Source organism: Typopeltis vanoorti, chromosome 11 (assembly GCF_054136105.1).
Source record: "Typopeltis vanoorti isolate ZY-2024b chromosome 11, IOZ_Tvanoo_1.0, whole genome shotgun sequence".
In the NCBI taxonomy this organism is placed as follows: Eukaryota; Metazoa; Arthropoda; class Arachnida; order Uropygi; family Thelyphonidae; genus Typopeltis; species Typopeltis vanoorti.
The window spans coordinates 138,013,754-138,032,952 of record NC_143559.1 but is presented as its reverse complement, the minus strand read 5'-3'; the positions used below and the strand labels follow the sequence as shown (position 1 = coordinate 138,032,952).

The window sequence follows — 19,199 nt, the reverse complement described above, 5'->3', positions numbered from 1 at the left end:
AATCTCATGAAAAAATTACATATTCATAGCAAAATTCTCATAGGCATCTATGAGATTTTTGCTATGAACATGTAAAAGACATTGAAACCAGAAGGGAGCATAAATCAGGTTTAGCATTCCACACAACCACCACTGGCCATCAAGTACTCTGATAACAAAAATATTATATATTGATAATAACTGTTTCACAAGAAAATTTAAAGAAGCTGCACAAATGATTAGGATCCCTGCACAGTGCAATAAAAATCAAGGCTTGATTTTACATCAAATGTGGTCTGCTTTCATCAAAAATTTAACTGCCACGGACCTAGGATATAGAACACGTGAACCTCAGAATGTGACAACTAGCAATATTCCAACATGCATACAGTAACGAATATATCATTTGTATTCTGGTTTATCAGTTTGTTTAACAGTTGTGAAGTTATAAAAAAACAGCTTTTGTTGTGTAAAACTTTTATGTACCATTACCCCTAATGACGCAAGTCTTATGATGCATGAAACTTGTCGCATTTTTTTAATTGTTTATTTTTAATAAACTCTTTATATTACAATGTAATCTCAATACAAAAAACTACCTACAGAAATTACTAAATAATTTCAGATGTTTCAAGTGATCTTATTTGTTTACGAGAAGCAAAGTTTTCATTCAGAATATTACAACTGAAACAGAATAATTACGTATTGCAAATAAATAAAATAACACTCACAAAAAGGGCCAGAAGGATGTAATTCAATGGGGTCTCTCTTCTTTTGATCATGAGAACCAGAAGTAGGATTATTGAAAGAAAGCATGCTACAGTAATCATCCAGTCACTGAAATAAAATAAAAGTAATAAATATAACTAAAAGTAAACCAGCACACAAACGAATTTAAAACACACACACAAAGTGCCTAATAGTAATGTGAAACAGTGCTCCATAGTAAACGTTTTAATTAGTTATCTTATTTAAAAAAATGTATTATAGTAATTCCTGAAGTGTAGCCTGTAACGTGTTCTACCAGGTAATGTAACACTCAGCTCTATGAAAGTTAACCTCTGCAAGCAGTTTAAAAAATTGCTTATTCAACCTGCTGTTAGTCAACTGTTACCATTGGACTAGTATACAGAAGGTCAGTACCTAGAACAAAGAATAGGATTAACTTTAACACTAAAATCTATCAAACATAATAGCAGTCCACTGCAAAGTTTGTGAAAAAGACATAATGTAATGTCAATACTCATGCATTGACATTACATTTGTTATGAAGCGTGAGGATAAATGCAAAACTAGTTATCATTTTTATTATGCTGATCTCAGCGAAAGCCGATTTAAAAAGCTCTCTAAAGACAGAAAACAACACTGGAAATGTGCTTCATGCATATTTGACAAACAACAAAGACCTGCTCAGTGTTCCAACTCTTTGTTTGACAATGGATGCCATTCCAGTGCTAGTTAACGTTCACCAGCAACTTCTCCCAGTGGACAATATATGCATTACAGATTTAATGGGGATGACGAAAGAATAAAAAAAGATGTCAACGACTTAAGAAGTTCAACAGAATATACCTCAAACAAAATAGATGACTTTTTGACTATCGTTGCTGGCCTGACACAAAGTTAAGGAACTTAAAACAAAGAACACTGAACAATAAAATGCAAATAATGCAAATATGGAGCTGTGCAGAGAGCTTAAAAAAATTCACGAAACAGTGAATGATCTGAATCAACAGGCAATTATCTGAAGCCTGGAAATTGTTGGTGTTCCTTATGAGCCACGTGAAAATATCCATGAAATAGCAAAGAATACTGCACATAACATAAAGATTAACTATATGAGCGACTGATGCAAAGGACATAGTGGAGTTGTTCAATGAGTACTTTATTGGAGTATTTTGTCCTGGAAAAGAAGGTTTTAATACTAGAGGGGTAGGGCAGGTTCGAGATTTAGAGGTGCAAGAGGAGAGTGTATTCCAAATACTGAGTGCACTGGAAATCAGTAAAGCAGTGGGACTGGATGGTATTTCACCATGGGTTTTGAGAGAATGTGCTAAAGAACTGACAGCTCCTTTGACCTTGCGTTTCAATGAAAGTCTGGCTATGGGAAGGGTACCCAAGGAATGGAGGGAAGGTAAGATAGTGCCATTGCATAAGGGCAGTAACAGACTGGAAGTGTCTAATTATAGGACTTGGAAAAATTAGTGAGGGTACTATATACAGTGTTAAGCAGATGAGGGTAACGTTATCTGTGATAGTCAACATGGATTTGTTAAGGGATGCTCTTGCTTAAGTAATATGATTGCCTTTTATAATAAAGTGACAAGGGCAGTTGATGAGGGAAAGGCATACACTGCCACTTCTTTTGGATTTTGCAAACACATTTGACAGGGTGCACATGATAAGCTGATATTTAAGTTACAGCACATGGGTTTAGATGTCAGATTAGTCAACTGGATTCAGGATTGGCTGTCTGATAGGTATCAGAGAGTATTGTTTGGGTATATTCAGTTGTGATCGTGATCATCGTGATCATCATTATTATTATTATTCAGGCCTCCATAGTGTCAAGAGACTCATCACTGGAGGTCCTTCCTAGGAAACACAGTCTATCATACCACTCGAACTCTCTGACCATTCTTGCTCTCACCACTCTCATCGTGGGAAGCCCATTCTAGAAAACACAGTCTTCATACCACTCATTGACCGTTCGTGCTCTCACCACTCCATCAGGCAATGCATTCTACGGTTCAACCACCCTCCATACAAAGAAACCACTCCTCACCTTCCTTTCATAACTTCCAGGGATGAGGCCCCTTGTCATTGCTCCTTCCTGCTGCTCCACCAAGTGAAAGAACTCCCCAGTGTCCACCCTGTAAATGCCTCTCAACAGAATTAGTAATGTTAGTTAATTTGTTAGTAGTAATAGTGCAAATATGGCAGCCCTGCAAGAGGATCTGAATAAACACGTCAGATGGGCAAATAAATAGGGGTGTTGGTTTAATGCAGCAAAATGTAAAGTCTTGAAGTTTGGGATACATCGATGGGAGGCTGCATACTTGATTGGAGGAGCTGTACTGGAGGAATTAGGGGAGACAAAAAAAGATCTGGGGGTGATGAGTGATAAAAAACTGAAATTCAGGGGGGCATCATGTTCTTAGTGGGCAGAAAAACAGAGCAATGCCCATCAGAGAAAAATGGCTGGATGGAAACAAAAATATCAAATACACACTAAGCACAACTGATATATGTGACAAATTTAAGGATAGAAACATATCTAAATGAGCACTTGTCTGGAAACCTAAAACATCTACTGTTTATTGCCAAGAAATGTAAAGAAGTACATTACAAATATCTCTGGATCAAAGATGGCAAACTTTTCATGAGAAGAGATGATACATCAAAAAATTGCAGATCAGATACAAAAAAGACTTGTGTAAATTCTGAAAAAACAGCAAGAGTAATAACTGACTCACAAACAATAATGACCAATGAGTATAACTGTGATGTCACTTTTCAAAAATGTGTAATAGGTCATGAATCAGTAGAATTAAGAAACTCTTTATCCTCAGACACTGTAAGTATACTTTGAATATTTTGCATATAAATATAAGTATTTGAGATAAATTACAACACATAGAATTACTACTAGACAATTTAAATTGGCTAGATGTTCTGATTTAACAGAAATATGGTTAAAGACAAAGAATTTGATTTGTACCATTTAAGCAGATTTATTAATTATTATCAATGTAGAAATTATAACAAATCTAGAGGTGTAATTATCTTCATTTGAAGTTCCATATCTGTTAAAAACATTACTAATATAAAAATGAAAACAGCTGAAAATGTCAATTTATATTTAGAATCATAATTATAAATAAAAGCTGTATATAGGTCGCATTGCTACACAGAGTCCAACTTTATACAAGAACTCGAGTGTAGTCTAGATGAGATCAGAAGTGACAATGTTCTCATAATTGGGGATATTAATATTGATTTACTGAGGAATAGTGGCTCCTCTCAAGATTATCTAGATTTACTTGCCATGCATGGACTCAAACAATATGTCCCAAGGCAGAATTCAATGGTAGCAGAATGTGCCCAGATCACATAATTGAAAAAACTTTTAAGTGGAAACAAAATCCAAGCAGCAGTTCTGTACCAACATCTCGCAGATCACTTTCCAATTGGTATTAAAGTTCATTTGCAAGTTTTTAATTGATAACTCCACATATCTTTTCTCCACTTATGAAAACAAAATGATAAGTGTTATAGCTAGCCTAAAAACAACCAAAACTTCAGGATATGATTGCATTAACTCTAACATTGTGAAAGAATGCCAAATGTACATTTTTAACTTATCACTGATGACAGGCACATTTCCATTGGATTTTAAGAAGGCCGTAGTTGTATCGATTTACAAAAAGGGAAACAAAAATAACTTGAAAAATTACAGACCGATCTCCCTTCTACCAGTCTTTTCAAAAATATTAGAGAAATTGGCAAAAATTAGACTCATGAAATTTTTGGACAAAAACAACTTCTTTTCAAAGAATCAATTTGGGTTCAAGCAAAAGTTTAGCACAGAACGTACTTTACTGAACTTCACAAACACAGTTTATACCTTTCTAGATTAACAAAAACTAACATTAGCAGCAGTTTTAGATATACACAAAGCTTTTGACACTACATCACATGAAATTTTAATAAAAAAAATTAAAAGTCATAGGAATACAAGGTACTGCCCTAAACTAGTTCAAAAACTACTTAAATGTTAGATTACAAATTGTAATCTAACATTACAATTTGTGATCTAACTTATTAGAACACAAATTGTCCAAATTTTTCATGACTACTGGAATCTTAAACTAAACAGTAAAATAAATACTTTTGCAGGTGATACAATACTAATTTTCTCTATGGACACAGCCAAACAAACCATAGTGAATGCTGATCTTTTAAAAAGAGACAAATTGGGGTTCCAGTCAAATAAACTGAGTCTGAATGTCTCTAAAACTAAATATGTAAATTTTAATTTGCAAAATACAAGAGGCAAAATTAATTTCACTGCACAATTAATTTTGCATGATTGGAATTGCAGGAAAAATTCAAATTGCAACTGTAAGGAAACAGAAAAAGTCAATGTAATAATTTACTTGGGATTAAAAATTGATAGTAATTAAAGCTGGAAACCGCATATATAGACCAGCCTGGCTGGCTGAGGGGTTAGCGTATCTGCTCTCCAGCCAAAAGGCTGCAGGTTCAAATCCCACCATGAGTATGGATGTTTGTGATTATCTGTGAAAACTAGTGGTGGGCGGTAGATGATGTAGTTGGTGCAGTTCATTGTAGTTGGTGGAGACAGAGCTGTAGAGTAGGTGCCCTCCCTCAATGAGTCTTTGGATTCCCTACAGGTGTCACGTAATTAATATTATTACAACATTGGTAATAATAATATTACCGATGTAAATAAAGTAAGGATTATGTTAAACAGACTTTACTACCTAAATAGATTCTTAAATTTAAATATGTTAAAAATATTATATTCTGCCTGGATTCAAAGCAAACTACAACATGGTATTTTAAGTTGGGGAAGAATCCATTGGACTGCGCTAAAACATCTAGTTTGGATTCAGAATAAAGTAAGTGAAATCTTAACTAGAAACAAATACAAGGATACTGCAATGTGTAATAAATACACCATACTAAACAAACTATCCCTTAGATACAGTACTCCCTCGATTAATGCACCTAATGTGTTCTTTAAAATGGGTATATTAATCAAAAACACAGTAATCAAATATAATAACCTATGGGAAAAAAGTATAATTTGCTCCTCAAATTTCTTTTTTTGACACTTAATTTGTTTTTATAAAAGAATTAGAGTATGTCTCAGAGCCTAGTTAAAGGAAAACCATGAAGCTGAAAGATAAAACATTCTCAGAATATAAATCTATTATTCTACTTCTTGAGCTAATGTAGTTTGGTGGGCATTCTGTTTCTTTTTTTTCATACACCTGATGGTATGGCTCTATTACCTTTTCTACTCTTCTGCAGGTTTTCCTTCTTCTCTCTTCATCAGAGTCAGCCCCTAAGCATTGCTCCTTAAAAACTTTGATTGTATCGAATTGTTTCTGTGAAATCTCTTTTGGCTGAATGGCAGTGGTTAAATTTTCTTCACATTCTTCAGGATCTTCCCACTGTGCATATAAATTTAGCAGGTTGGAATCACTCAATCCCTCAGAATGAGATTTAATTAACTTTTGGACGTTATCATTGTCAATCTCGTGAAAACCCAATTCAAGCCAGATGTTGGCAATTTCCTCAACAACAATATCCATTTCATTTGAAAAGCCTCTATAATCATTTGCACAATTTGAAAGAATGTGCTTCCAAATGGCTCACATATTCCTAGCAGTAATTTCATTCCAAGATTAATGAATATGTTCAACAGCAGATTTAATATTAAATTTCTTTCAGAATTCTACTGTCATAAAATTCTCTCCAGATGTTACTTATATTGCCTGTTTAAATGTTCCTCTCAGGTGGTATGCCTTAGAGGTTGCGATAATCCCCTGATCCATAGATTGTATGAGAGAAGTTGTATTTAGCGGTAAAAATATCACTTTATTGTTCTCACACAATGAATCAATAGAAGTAGGGTGACCAGGTGTGTTGCCTAAAATAAATCGAATTTTAAAATCAGATAATTTCGTTCACAAAAAATTCTCAACTATTAGATGAAAATAACTCGTGAACCATCTTTCGAATACAGTTTTAGCAATTCACGCTTTCCTTTTAGACTTCCAAATAATGGGGAAGGAAGCTTGATTAATGCCTTTGAGAGCCTTAGGATTTTGTGCCCTATAAACTACCATGGGTTTTAACTTTAGATCACCTTTGGCATTGTCATCTAATAGACGAGTCGTTCTATCCTTTGTGACTTTATTATTATTATTATGATGATGATTCAAGTGTCCATGGAATCAAAACACTCATTATGGGAGGTCCTTCCTAGAAAACACAGTTTTCATACCACTCATTGACTCATTCATGCTCTCACCACTCCATCAGGCAATGCATTCCACAGTTCAACAGCCCTCCATTCAAAGAAACCATTTCTCACTCACTTGCTGACAGATTTTTTTTGTAACTTCCAGGGATAGCACCTTGTCCTTCTCTTTCTCCCTGTTCCTCCAAGTGAAAGAACTTCCCAGTGTCAATCCTGTAACTACCTCTCAACAGTTTAAATCTCAATCATATCATTTCTCCTTCTTCTATCTACCAAACTCTGCAGTCCACACTCCCTCAGCCGATCCTCATAACTAACATTGTACAGTCTCGACACCATCTTTGTTATCCACCTTTGTACCCTGTCCACAGTTAATTTATCCCCTTCAAATCCTGGGGACCAGATCTGAGAACAGTAGTCTAAGTGTGGTCTGTTCAGAGGCTTATACAATGGAATGACAATTCTTTTATCTCTGCAGGTCGGCATCCTTCTCAGTACTGTATTGCAGAAATCCTCTGGGTTACTTTCACAACCTTTGCAATATGTCACCTAAACTTCATGTTTCTATCAATTGTCACTGCACGATCCCTTGCTTGCCCCCCCATTTTCTCCAGTACATGTCCTCCAACAGATTACGCTGCCTCCCATAGATGTATCGCAAACTTTATCATCATCATCATCAAATTCCTACCATGTACCCTGAAAAAATTACATCATTACTAACTTCCTATCTACAATTTTCCTCCAAATCAGTCTGATACTTGTCAAGACTCCAACATTATCAGATCTTATATTTCTATCGTCTAAGGCACTTTGTACCGTATCAATTCACCTATATCTTGGTCTTCCTCTGGGTCGTTTTCCTGCCAACCTGGCAGAGAACACTTGTTTTGCTAATCTTTCCTCTCCCATTCTATTTAAGTGACCATACCACCTGAGATTAGCTCTGCTAACGCATTCCTGGATGCTAACAATGTCAAGTTCTTTCCTAATATCCTCGTTTTTAATATGATATTGCCATTGATGCCATCTGTTCACGCCTCTAATCTTTCTCAGGATTCTCATATCTGCAGTCTCTAGTCTTTGGTCAAGTGTTTTACTTCTGACCCAATTCTCAGATCCATAAGTTAAAACTGGTTTGAACACTGTCTTGTATACAGCTAATTTAGTTTTCCGACTAATTTCTCTCCTATTCCATACGAATTTATTCAATTGACTTCCCACCAAACCAGCTTTGCTGATTCTGTTGTCTATTTCTATATTTAATTTACCATCTTCACTAAAAATCGTGCCTAAGAAGTTGAAATGTTTCACTTGTTCCACAGGTTCTCCATTCACAACACAGTTCACATTTTCAATGATTCTGCCCATTTTCATTGTCTTTGTATTGCTGACCTTCATACCATATCTATTACAACAGCTATTCAATTTAGTCAGAGAATCTTGCAGACTTAGCGGATTTACTTAGAAGTATAACATCATCCGCATAAAGCAAAGAGCTGACATTAACATCTCCAATTTTGATATCAGGTTTAATACCACTTTCCTTCATAATGTGATCCATATAGATAATGAATAACAGAGGGGATAATGTACATCCTTGTCTCACACCAGATTTAACATTAAACCATCTTCCTGTACTTCCTTCAATTCTAACTGCTGACTTACAACTCAAATAAAGACTAAGTATTGCTTGATATAATGCCCCATTGACACCATATAACTGCAGCCATTGACACCATATAATTGAATAGCTTCTCTCTTGGCACCTTGTCATATGCCTTTTCCAAATTGACAAAACTTAAATACAGATCTTTGTTATATTCCCATGCTTTCTCGACTATTTGTCCTAAAGTGAAGATCTGATCCTGACAGTCTCTATTTGGCCTGAATCCAGCTTGTTCTTCACCAAGCTTTTCTTCCACAATTCTTCTCAACCGTTTCTCAAGTATACTTGCATAGATCTTGCCAGGAACACTCAGTAGGGAAATACCTTGTAATTCTCACATTCAGTTTTATTTCCCTTTTTATATATGGGTACTATGAGAGCTCTACTCCAATCATCAGGAATTCGTCCCTCTGTCCAGGCTTTCTGAACTATGCAATGCAGCCACTGTAAGACTTTTATACCACCATACTTCAGCATTTCTGGTCGAATATCATCTACTCCTGCTGCCTTTCCACATTTCAAGCCTTTGATGGCTTTTTCTACTTCAAGTATGGATATGTATTCCTGACTGCATGCCTGGTCAGTGTTTTTTTTATCACTATGCTGTCATCACTTCTTGTTTCATTTAGCAGTTTTTCAAAGTAATTACTCCATACTTCAAGGATATCTTTTTCTACCGTTTTCATGTCACCTTTATCATCTCTAACTCCTTTTACAGCACTCTTTCCTCCATTCCTAAGCTTCTTCAACAACCTCCAGAATATTTTCCCACCTTCTTGATATTTATTTTCTATATTCTTGCCAAAGTCCTCCAATGACTTTTGTTTTGCTAGTTTTACACACTGTTTAGCTTTCTTACATTTGTCTCTGTATTCTGTAAGAGTAAAAGCTGACTTATTTGCCAGGAACTTTTGATATGCTTTCTTCTTTTCCTTCACTGCCTCTTTAACTTCCTGTGTCCACCAGGGAGTTCTGATTTTTCTATCCTTGCACACAACCTCACCACATGCCTCTCTGGTAGATTCAATCAATGTTTTCTTCAGAGTTTGCCACTGAATCTCCAAGGTTTGATTCCTGTTCTCAAACTCTTTCATTTTCTTTTCAATAATCTTTCTGTATTTTAGTCTACAGTTCACATCTGAGAGCTGCTCAACTTTTATTCGCTTTAAAACCTTCTTACATGTTATTCTTTTCAATATGAAATTCAATTTTATCCTGCTCAAGACTAAATAGTGATCACTTCCAATTTCAAATCCTCTGTACACTCTGGTGTCCTGCACCAGGGAGAAAACATCACTATCAACAATAACATAGTCAATGAGACTTTTCTTATTCCTAGCCTCTTCTCTCCATGTGAATTTGTGCACATTTTTATGTTGGAACATGGTGTTAGTAATAACCAGTCCATGTCATGAGCAGAAATCCAACAGATATTTGCCATTATTATTAGTTTTGCTCTTTTCTCCAAATTTTCCCAAAATATTTTTGTATGTCTCACAATCATTTCCTACTCTGCTATTTAGATCCCCAACAAGGACCAACTTTTCCTTTTTCATTGTGTCAGTTGCTTTTTCTAAAGCGTCAAAAAATTCCTCCACTTCTACCTTAGTAGAACCTTCTGTGGGACCATAGGCACAAATAAATCTCATTGTCCAGTTCCCCATTCTCATATTTGCTCACATTACTCTACTTGAGACTGACTGCCATTCAAGAAGATTAGCCTCGTATTTTGTGTTGAATACTATGGCTACTCCTTCTTTTCCTTGAATGTCATTGCCTGAATATAACATTTTGTATTTATTGCTAAGAAAGATCTCATCAGTTTTGGTCTTTTTTGTTTCAGTCACCCCTATTATGTCGATCTGGTACTTATCTAATTCCCCAGCTAGCTCCATTTCTTTGCCATTCAGGCTTCTTAAATTGATAGTACCAATCTTTAACTCTGGTGATGTTGAGTTGGGGTTTGTTTTCAGATTTGTTCCAGTAGCTGACTTTTCGCTGTTCGCCCTGGTTCCCTGGCGAAAACAACGGGGATCTTGTTTAACCGGGCGACGCTCCAGCCAGCATGAAATTTTGTCATGTCGTACCATCATTTTTTATTTTGGTTAAACCAATAAGAATACAATTTGTTCGGCTAAATCCCAAATTGCCAGCCCATCGTTGTTCGTTCAGTATCAAAGTAGATACCCAACAGGGTGCACCACGAGAAGGTGAGAATTGGACATTAGGTCAGAAGCCCTGGTTGGTTCTCCGCATTCCCTGAAAGGCTATGTGGAGGTCTCCTCTCAGTTATACATCTTTGACCCTTAAGCACCCCTTTACATGTTGCTGCATTAAACTGAAATCTCCCATTCATTTGCTCATCTGTCTAGTTTATTCAAATCTTCCTGCAGGGCTTCCACATCTGCACTATTACTGTTAACCCTTCCTAGCTTCACATTATCTGCAAACAACTGAATATCCCCCCCCTGCAATCCACTGACAATGTCAGTGATATAAAGGTTAAATAATACCGCTCCCAGTACTTATCCCTATGGGACCCCCACTTTTTTTTTTTTTTTTTTTTTTATGTTGGGCCCATTTGTAACCTTCTGCCTCCTTGATAACCTTCTTCCTCACCATACAAACTCTCTGATACCTATCAGATAGCCAACCCTGAATCCAGTTGACTAACCTAGGCGAAATACTCCAATAAAGTGTTCATTAAACAAGTCCACTATGTTCCTCTGCATCAGTCACTCTATTCCCATATTTATCCAACAATGTCATTCTTCCACAATCATTCCTCCTCCTACTGGCCACAGAACTAAAAAATTCCCTAGGATTTTCTTTTGATCTTAGGGCCAATCTTTTCTCATATTCCAGTTTTGCCTTCCTTACCATACTAGTCACTTTATAACCAGGCTGAAATTTCTCTGATTTGGCCAGAAAAGTGCTTCCATAAAAAGGCTAGTTTCATCGACATTAAATATTTGTTGGTCACAACAGCCCACTAGTTCCACACTTTTGTTCAAAATCTCTGGATAATTTGCAGCCACCTCCTTATCTACACTTGCAGCTTTGCCTGTGATTCAAACATTATGTAGACTATTTCTCTTTTTGAAATGCTCATACCACCTAGCACTAGGTGTAATTCTTCTTTTTCATCATTGATAGCACTTTCTTTCAAGGTTGCAAATAGACTTAAGCTTTTAATTTAATAAGGTCAGTACTTAGAGGGATCCGTTTTTGGTAACAATCTTCAATTCATGAAGAAAGAAGTCTCTGTTATTCAATCATTATAATACTTTAATTTCGAGTGGTCTATATACATGATGAACTTGAAGCAGTCTTACCTTTCTCTTTGTATTCAGTAGCTATTCATTTTGCTTAATATTGCTCTTATAGTTGATTCCCCCATTCTGGTGTTCATGTCCTATCTTTGCCTTGTTCATTTTTCTTTATTATTTCAAGTTTTTCTTCCAATGAGATTATTTTTTGAATCTTTTTCACTAATTCTTCGCTCATGATTAAAGTTTGGGAAAATACTTTAAAATAAAAAAGTAAGGAAAAAATGGCAAAGGAGGCATGAGATATGATCAGCAAAATGCTATGTAATTAGCAAATGATATAAATTTTGGCAGTAAATTTGGAACATAGTGTACATGGAAATATGCCATTAAAAATAACTATGTAAAATGTTTTAAATCAGTAACTAAATTATTTCATTCTCGTGAGTGATTTTTTAAAATAGTTAGCCATAAAAAAATGTATAGATAGAAAATTTTTAAAATCTGTAACATTTATTTTTAAGATGCATTAGAGGTGCATTAATTGAATATAAGTATAGAAAAAAAATAACACACTAATTGAAAATGCACTAACTGGAGAGGCATTAATCGAGGGATTGATGTATTATGCGCTTATAAGGTAATGCTATTCATAAAAATCGATGCTGAATGTGTAAATATCAAACAAGATGCTTTCCATAGTAGACAAAAGGGCCTAAAATATATAATTCCTAAAGTATTTGCTTTAGGAAAGAAGCAATACACAAACATTATACTTATTTAGTGCCGAAAATATTCAACACACTACCTTTAACAATAAATGAAACCTAAACAAATACAAAACATGAATGAAAGAATATTTATTTTCACACATAAATGAGGAAGCCCTGTTCAAAATAATTGTATAAATAATTGATTTTTGCATATTGGTAATAAAAAGATCCAGTTTCCGATGTAAAATGTAAAAAATTTAAATGCTATTTAACTACTTTGTTTTATTTCATTCCTAATTAATGTTATGCAACTTTCTTTATACATATTAGCATGTTTCCTGTGATTTTATTATGTTATTATATTACAATAATGTATAATATGCATATCATATGAATGTATGTGTATATAGTGATAATGCATTAGATAACTTTTTGTAACTTTATGCATATCGTAACCTGGATGAGCTGTTACTTTTAGGTTACACACATGATTGTCAAAATTTTGTACTAAAATATGGAGCTTACAATAAATGATAATCTACACAGAATTTGCGCACGCATGCATGCACGCACGCACACACACACACACACACAATAAATTAAAATTTGATGTTCTAATGAAGTATACCTAGATTGCAAAAATAATCTAATAAGTACTGGTCGTGTAGTGTTTCTTGTTAAAAATAACCATTTTCTCAGGTTCAGTTGTTCAGAACCGAAGCAACTAAGACTATGTGAGGCTATCATATTAAATATGTTATTCATGCATTCTATTGGGCAGTTTGCTTATTATGTAAGATGAAAAACATGATTTTCCAAGAGAGGGAACCCTGGCATCTTTATTGACTGGTTAATTTTAGCTTTTTTTTAGTGAAAAAAAGGGTAATGCTTTTTTCTTTTAGCTTTTCAGTAGAATTTTTTATAGATTCCTTAACCCAACAGCTACAGATTTGAGATACTGTCACAGAACTAGGCCAAAATTCATGTTACTATCATTAAACTTTACCATTTTTTCAAGTAAATTTGACTACAGTAGCCCCCACCCATCTACAGAGGATACGTTCCAAGAACCCCTGTGGATACCTGAAACTGCAGATAGTATATATAGTGTTTGGTACTATGTTTTTTTTCCTATACATACATACATATGATAAGTTTAATTTATAAATTAGACACATTAAGAGATTAACAACAATAACTAATAATAAAACAGAACAATTATAAGAATATACTGTAATAAAAGTTACGTGAGTGGAATCTTAGCAACCTCAACATACAATTTTTTTTCTTTCCTTATGAAGTCAAGAACTTGCCCCTTTTAAATTAAAGGAAGCACTTTATGGCTTCTCTTTGGCATATCCGAATTGCCAGCATCACTACTCTTGTGCTTTGGGACCATTACTAAATGAAATAAAGTTACTTGACCACAAGCACATGATATCCCTACAGCTGATCTGATAACCGAGATAGCTATTAAGTGACTAACGGATGGGTAGTACACTACCTGACAGTGTGGATACACTGGACAAAGGGATGGCACAAGATTTCATCACACTACTCAGAATGACATGCAATTTAAAACTTATGAATTGTTATTTTTCTGGAATTTTCCATTTAATATGTTCAGAGCTGAGTTGAAGATTTATGCAAGTATATTTGAAAAATGGTTGAGAAAGATTGTGGAAAAGAAACTTGAAGAAGAACAAGTGGATTCGGGCCAAATAGAGGTTGTCAAGATAAGATTTTCACTTTACGACAAATAGTTGAAAAATCATAGAAATATGACAAGGATCTGTATTTAAGTTTTGTAGATCTGGAAAAAGCATACAAGGTGTCCAGAGAAAAGCTTTTCAGAACACTACAGTTATATGGGGTAAATGGAACACTAAACAGAGCAATACGTAGTCTACATTTAAATTGTAAGTCAGCAGTTAGAACTGAAAGAAATACGAGATGGTTTGATATAAAATCAGGGATGAGACAAGAATGCACATTATCTCCATATTCATAATCTCTATGTGTTACATTATAAAAGAAAGTGGCATTAGGCCTGATATTAGAATTGGACATGTCAAAATGTCAAACTTAGCTCTTTGCTTTATGCCGATTTGTGAGGTTTGATAAGACAAATGTGGTTTTGATGATACCTGGCATATACCAAGTACCATGTTTGTGTAACTTGTTTTACTATGGACAATCAGGAAGATCTATAAATAAATATATCTTTGAATATCAAGACCACATCTGCCTTATCAAACCTCACAAATCTGGCTTCGCACAACATGGAATCAAAAATGCTAACCACAGGATCCAATGGCAAAACATAAAGTTACTATATAGATCCAAATATAAACATGAAAGGTTATATAAATGACAAGTGGCCATCCCTGGAAGCTACAAAAGGAAACAGTTTGCAAGAGGATGAGGAGTGGTTTCTTTGTATGGAGGGTGGTTGAACCATCGAATGCATTGCCTGATAGAGTAGTGAGAGCGAGAACGGTCAATGAGTTTAAGGAGTGGTATGATAGACTTTGTTTCTCAGGGGGGCGGGACCTCCCCTCGATAAGTCTTGATACACTTTGCGTTTCTTAGGAACTCCCACGATGAGTCTTTTGACTCATCGTGGGAGGTATAAATAATAATAATAATATAAAGAAAGTGCTGAAGCCTTACTTCATTTACCTAATCTTAATCAAAATGACTGTCTGACTGTTTCAAAAGTGTGGGAAATTGTTATCTTTAGTTGTAATCAATAATTTATTGGCCAACCAGGCCAGCAAATTACACACTAATTACTCAAAAGAGTTCCACTTACACACTTAGGGGAATGAAAAGGTGTTAGAGAATTTTTTCTTTTTTTAAATTTCAATATAATTTAATATATTGAATATCTGAACCATTTATTTTGTTATGAAAATAAAATTTCACCTATCTTTTAAAGTCTAATAATAAAATAAATAATGATAAATGAATATTCCTTACTTTTCATTAATATAAAACCTTACAGGAGGAGTGAACATGGTAATTGCAGCTAAAAGGGTGGTCAGCAACAACTGGACACTGAGGATTCCATACACTTTTCTAAGAAAACCTGTTAAAAAAATCAAAGCATTGATTTTAATACAAATAAGATACTAAATAATGTCTATCTTTAATAACGGTTAAAGTACAACTGAAAAATCAGAAACTGTAGTCAAATGACTGGAAAACCTTAAACAATGATTTTCTTAGGAAGGACCTCCCACAATGAGTGTTTTGACTCCATGGAGACCTGAATAATAATAATAATATGTAAGCAAATTTGCATGTGAAGTATTTTCATGAATAGATTACTTGTATTAGAGACTGTTGACTTCCTATCATTTGTCTTAGTATCTCATAATGCAAAGCATATTTCCTTTTGTAACTAATGGCATAATCAATAAAATACTTGATCCTTCCTTTCTTCTCATCAGAAAGATGATAGCAATGCTAACATCATTCCCTGTGTCCAGGACACATCTGCATAAAATAAATACCTCTGCATTGCATTCATGCCTCACTTGAAACTGGCCATCCTTGTCCATTTCCCATGGATCAACTTCTTTCTCAATTCCTGGTATGTATAAAATTCCTCAATCCTGTAAATTAACCTCCTGCAGACAGACTGAAAGATCAGCTGAAGTCTTCATTAAAAAACATAAAAAATACATTTACAATTGTGACCATGATCAGTCAGGTCTAGCAGATTATGCTTTTAGACAACATGCTTAGAATCAAGTAGAAAAATATGACCATGTTTTATCACAGAAAGTTAAGAAGTGAAAGACTTACTTGCATCTGTCCTCAAAACCAGTCCAATCTAAATAAACATGGATTTGTGAACTTCCCAAAATATAAGGAACTTTCATTCTCAGAGATCCTGTATATCCAAGGCCTCAAGATGGGGACCCCACAGAGAGCTGCTCTGACTCTATATGTTTGTCTACTGAGTTTCACTTAGTTTTGTGCTGCCTGTGTTTATTATTATTACTGGCCTGGTTGGCCGAGTGGTTAGCGTATCGCTCTCCAGCCAAAAGGCTGTGGGTTCGGTGAAAATACTAGTGATGATGGTTGGCGGTAGATGGCATTGGTGTAGATGAAGGTAGTTGCAGTTGGTGGAGTGGTAGAGCCAGAGAGATGTAGAGTAGGTGCCGTCCATTGATGAGTCTTTGGACTCCCTGGAGGTGTTATGTAATAATAATAATAAATTATTATCATTATCCTAAGACCTCATGGAGTACAAAACTCATGTAGGCAATATCTTTGTCATACACACAGCTCATCATACCTTGCCTTAAACACATATAAAATTCTTTGTAGACACCACACTCTCAGGCAGAGCATTCCAATCATTCACAACTTGCATGCAAAAAAAAACTGCTTCTCACTCCCTTGTTCACACCCACCTTATGCAGCTTACAGGGATGACGTCTTGTTCTCCCCTTAATGTCTCACCATTTTATGAAAAACCTCTTCAACATTCTATAACAACCTATAACAACCCCTTTCCAACTTATATGAGGTGGTATCAAAACGTTTCGCGACTAGGTTTGTAACACGCAAACAGATTGCAGCACAAGGCTGCACGCATAGTCACAGGGAGCACCTACCTTCATAAGTCAGTGTGCCAAAAGACATCGTCCTGTGTACATCAGGACCTGTGCAACTGATGCTATTCTGACCACCTGCGTTACCACATCTGCGATTTCATCATGGACAGCAAGTTAAAACAAAGAGCAAACGTGAAATTCACGTTTGAAAAAACGTGAAATTCGAGGATCATTACCGATGATGAAATGTGGGTGTATGGGTATGACCCTGAGACGAAGCAACAATCTTCACAATGGAAGAGCCCATCATCTCCATGACTGAAAAAGGCGAGGCAGGTCCGCAGCTTGATAAAGTGCATGCTCATTGTCTTTTTCGACATTCGCAGCATTGTGCATCGAGAATTCGTCCTCGGGTGCCAGACCATCAATAGCGAGTTCTACTGCCAGGTTTTAAGGCATTTGAGAGGGGTTTTGGCGAAAGTGACCAGATCTGTGGCACGCGAAAAACTGGATGCTCCATGACGACAATGCACCCTGTCACCGAGCTCTCCTCACACGTGAGTTTCTTGCCAGAAACAACATGATCTCACTTCTGCACCCACCCTACTCACCAGATTTGGCACCTGCAGACTTCGCCCTCTTCCCGAAGATGAAGAATCAGCTCAAAGAATCTTCAAATTGTATTCAAAGGGGAATACAATTGCTAAGCTATATGAAGGTAACAGACTAGGTTTAAACTGACAGTTCTAATTCATACAAAATTAGTATTGTGCGGGACGATGCGCGTGTCTCGGGAATATGATTTATTTGTTACGAGACATAATGTAATTGGCGTGAAAGTTCGTTTCTTCGATGTTTAGTGATCTGATTAAAGCTTTCCAAATTTCCGGTAGGATTAGACCTTGATTCTTATTTAGGTTTTCTGTTGAGCGGGCGACCGTAGCAGCCTCCTTGAAGGTTCTGGAATGGTAGTTCTCTTCTATATAGGGCATATGACTCTTATCCCACTCAAAGAGATGGTTGGTAGAGGCAAAGTGGCAAGAGAGGCCTGAAATATCTTGTCTGTTGTTTCTGACATATCCTAAGTGTTCTTTCTGTCTCGTTTCAAAGCTTCTAGAGGTCTGACCAACATAACTAACACCACAGGAGCAAGGTATATTATATACTCCAGAGTACTTGTAGAATGGATGAGGGTCTTTCGGTGATCTTAAAAATTTCCGAACAGTATTGACTGGCTTGAATGCTACTCTAATATTGTGTGGTTTTAGAAGGATAGCCAATTTTTTGGAAATACTGCTGACAAATGGAATAGTTAGAGTACTGATGTATTGGGTGTCATCACGTTGTCTTTGTGGTATATCCGAAAAGAGGATATTGTTGCAGACTCTTTTAGGATAGACATTTAAGGATAGCTCTCTGGATATTGTAGTTAATTCTTTTTGTAAGTCACCTTAGTCTGTTGTGTAATGTATAGCTCTTTTCTTAAGCATATGGATAATGCTAAGTTTCTGGGATATATGATGTGATGAGTTGAAATGGAGGTAACGTCCAGTATTCGTAGGTTTTCTATACACAGACAGCTCGATACTGTTATTGGTTTGTTTTTTATTAGGATGTCTAGAAATGGAAGAAAAACTAAGGTGTTGAACATTATTGCTAACTTATTTTAATTATTATTATTACCCAATTCCCCATGGAGTCAAAGACTTATATAGGAGGTCCTTTTATCATAAGCACAGCTCACCAGACCATGCTTTAAACACTCAAATTCTCTGCAGACACCATACTCTCAGGCAAGGCATTCCAATCATTCACAACTCTGCATGCAAAAAACCATCTTCTCAATCACCTGCTCACACCCTCTTTATACAGTTTCCAGTAATGACCTCTGGTTCTCCCCTGATCTCCCACTGTTTTCAGTAGAACCTCTACAACATTGATCCTATAACACAGATGGTGAACCTATGGCATGAGTGCCAGAGG

At 35.7% G+C, this 19,199-nt stretch overlaps 1 protein-coding gene across 1 annotated transcript in view; it reads right to left on the bottom strand.

Annotated features, from left to right (window-relative positions):
- LOC150102106 (protein lifeguard 4-like) overlaps positions 1 to 19,199 on the bottom strand; it is a 127,071-nt gene that overhangs the window by 92,011 nt on the left and 15,861 nt on the right. The window contains exons 3-4 of the mRNA XM_090400505.1: positions 15,628 to 15,736; positions 711 to 816 (exon numbers count right to left, since the gene is read on the bottom strand). Coding sequence (XP_090256631.1) covers positions 711 to 816; positions 15,628 to 15,736 — 215 coding nt within the window. The remainder of the gene's footprint in view (positions 1 to 710; positions 817 to 15,627; positions 15,737 to 19,199) is intronic.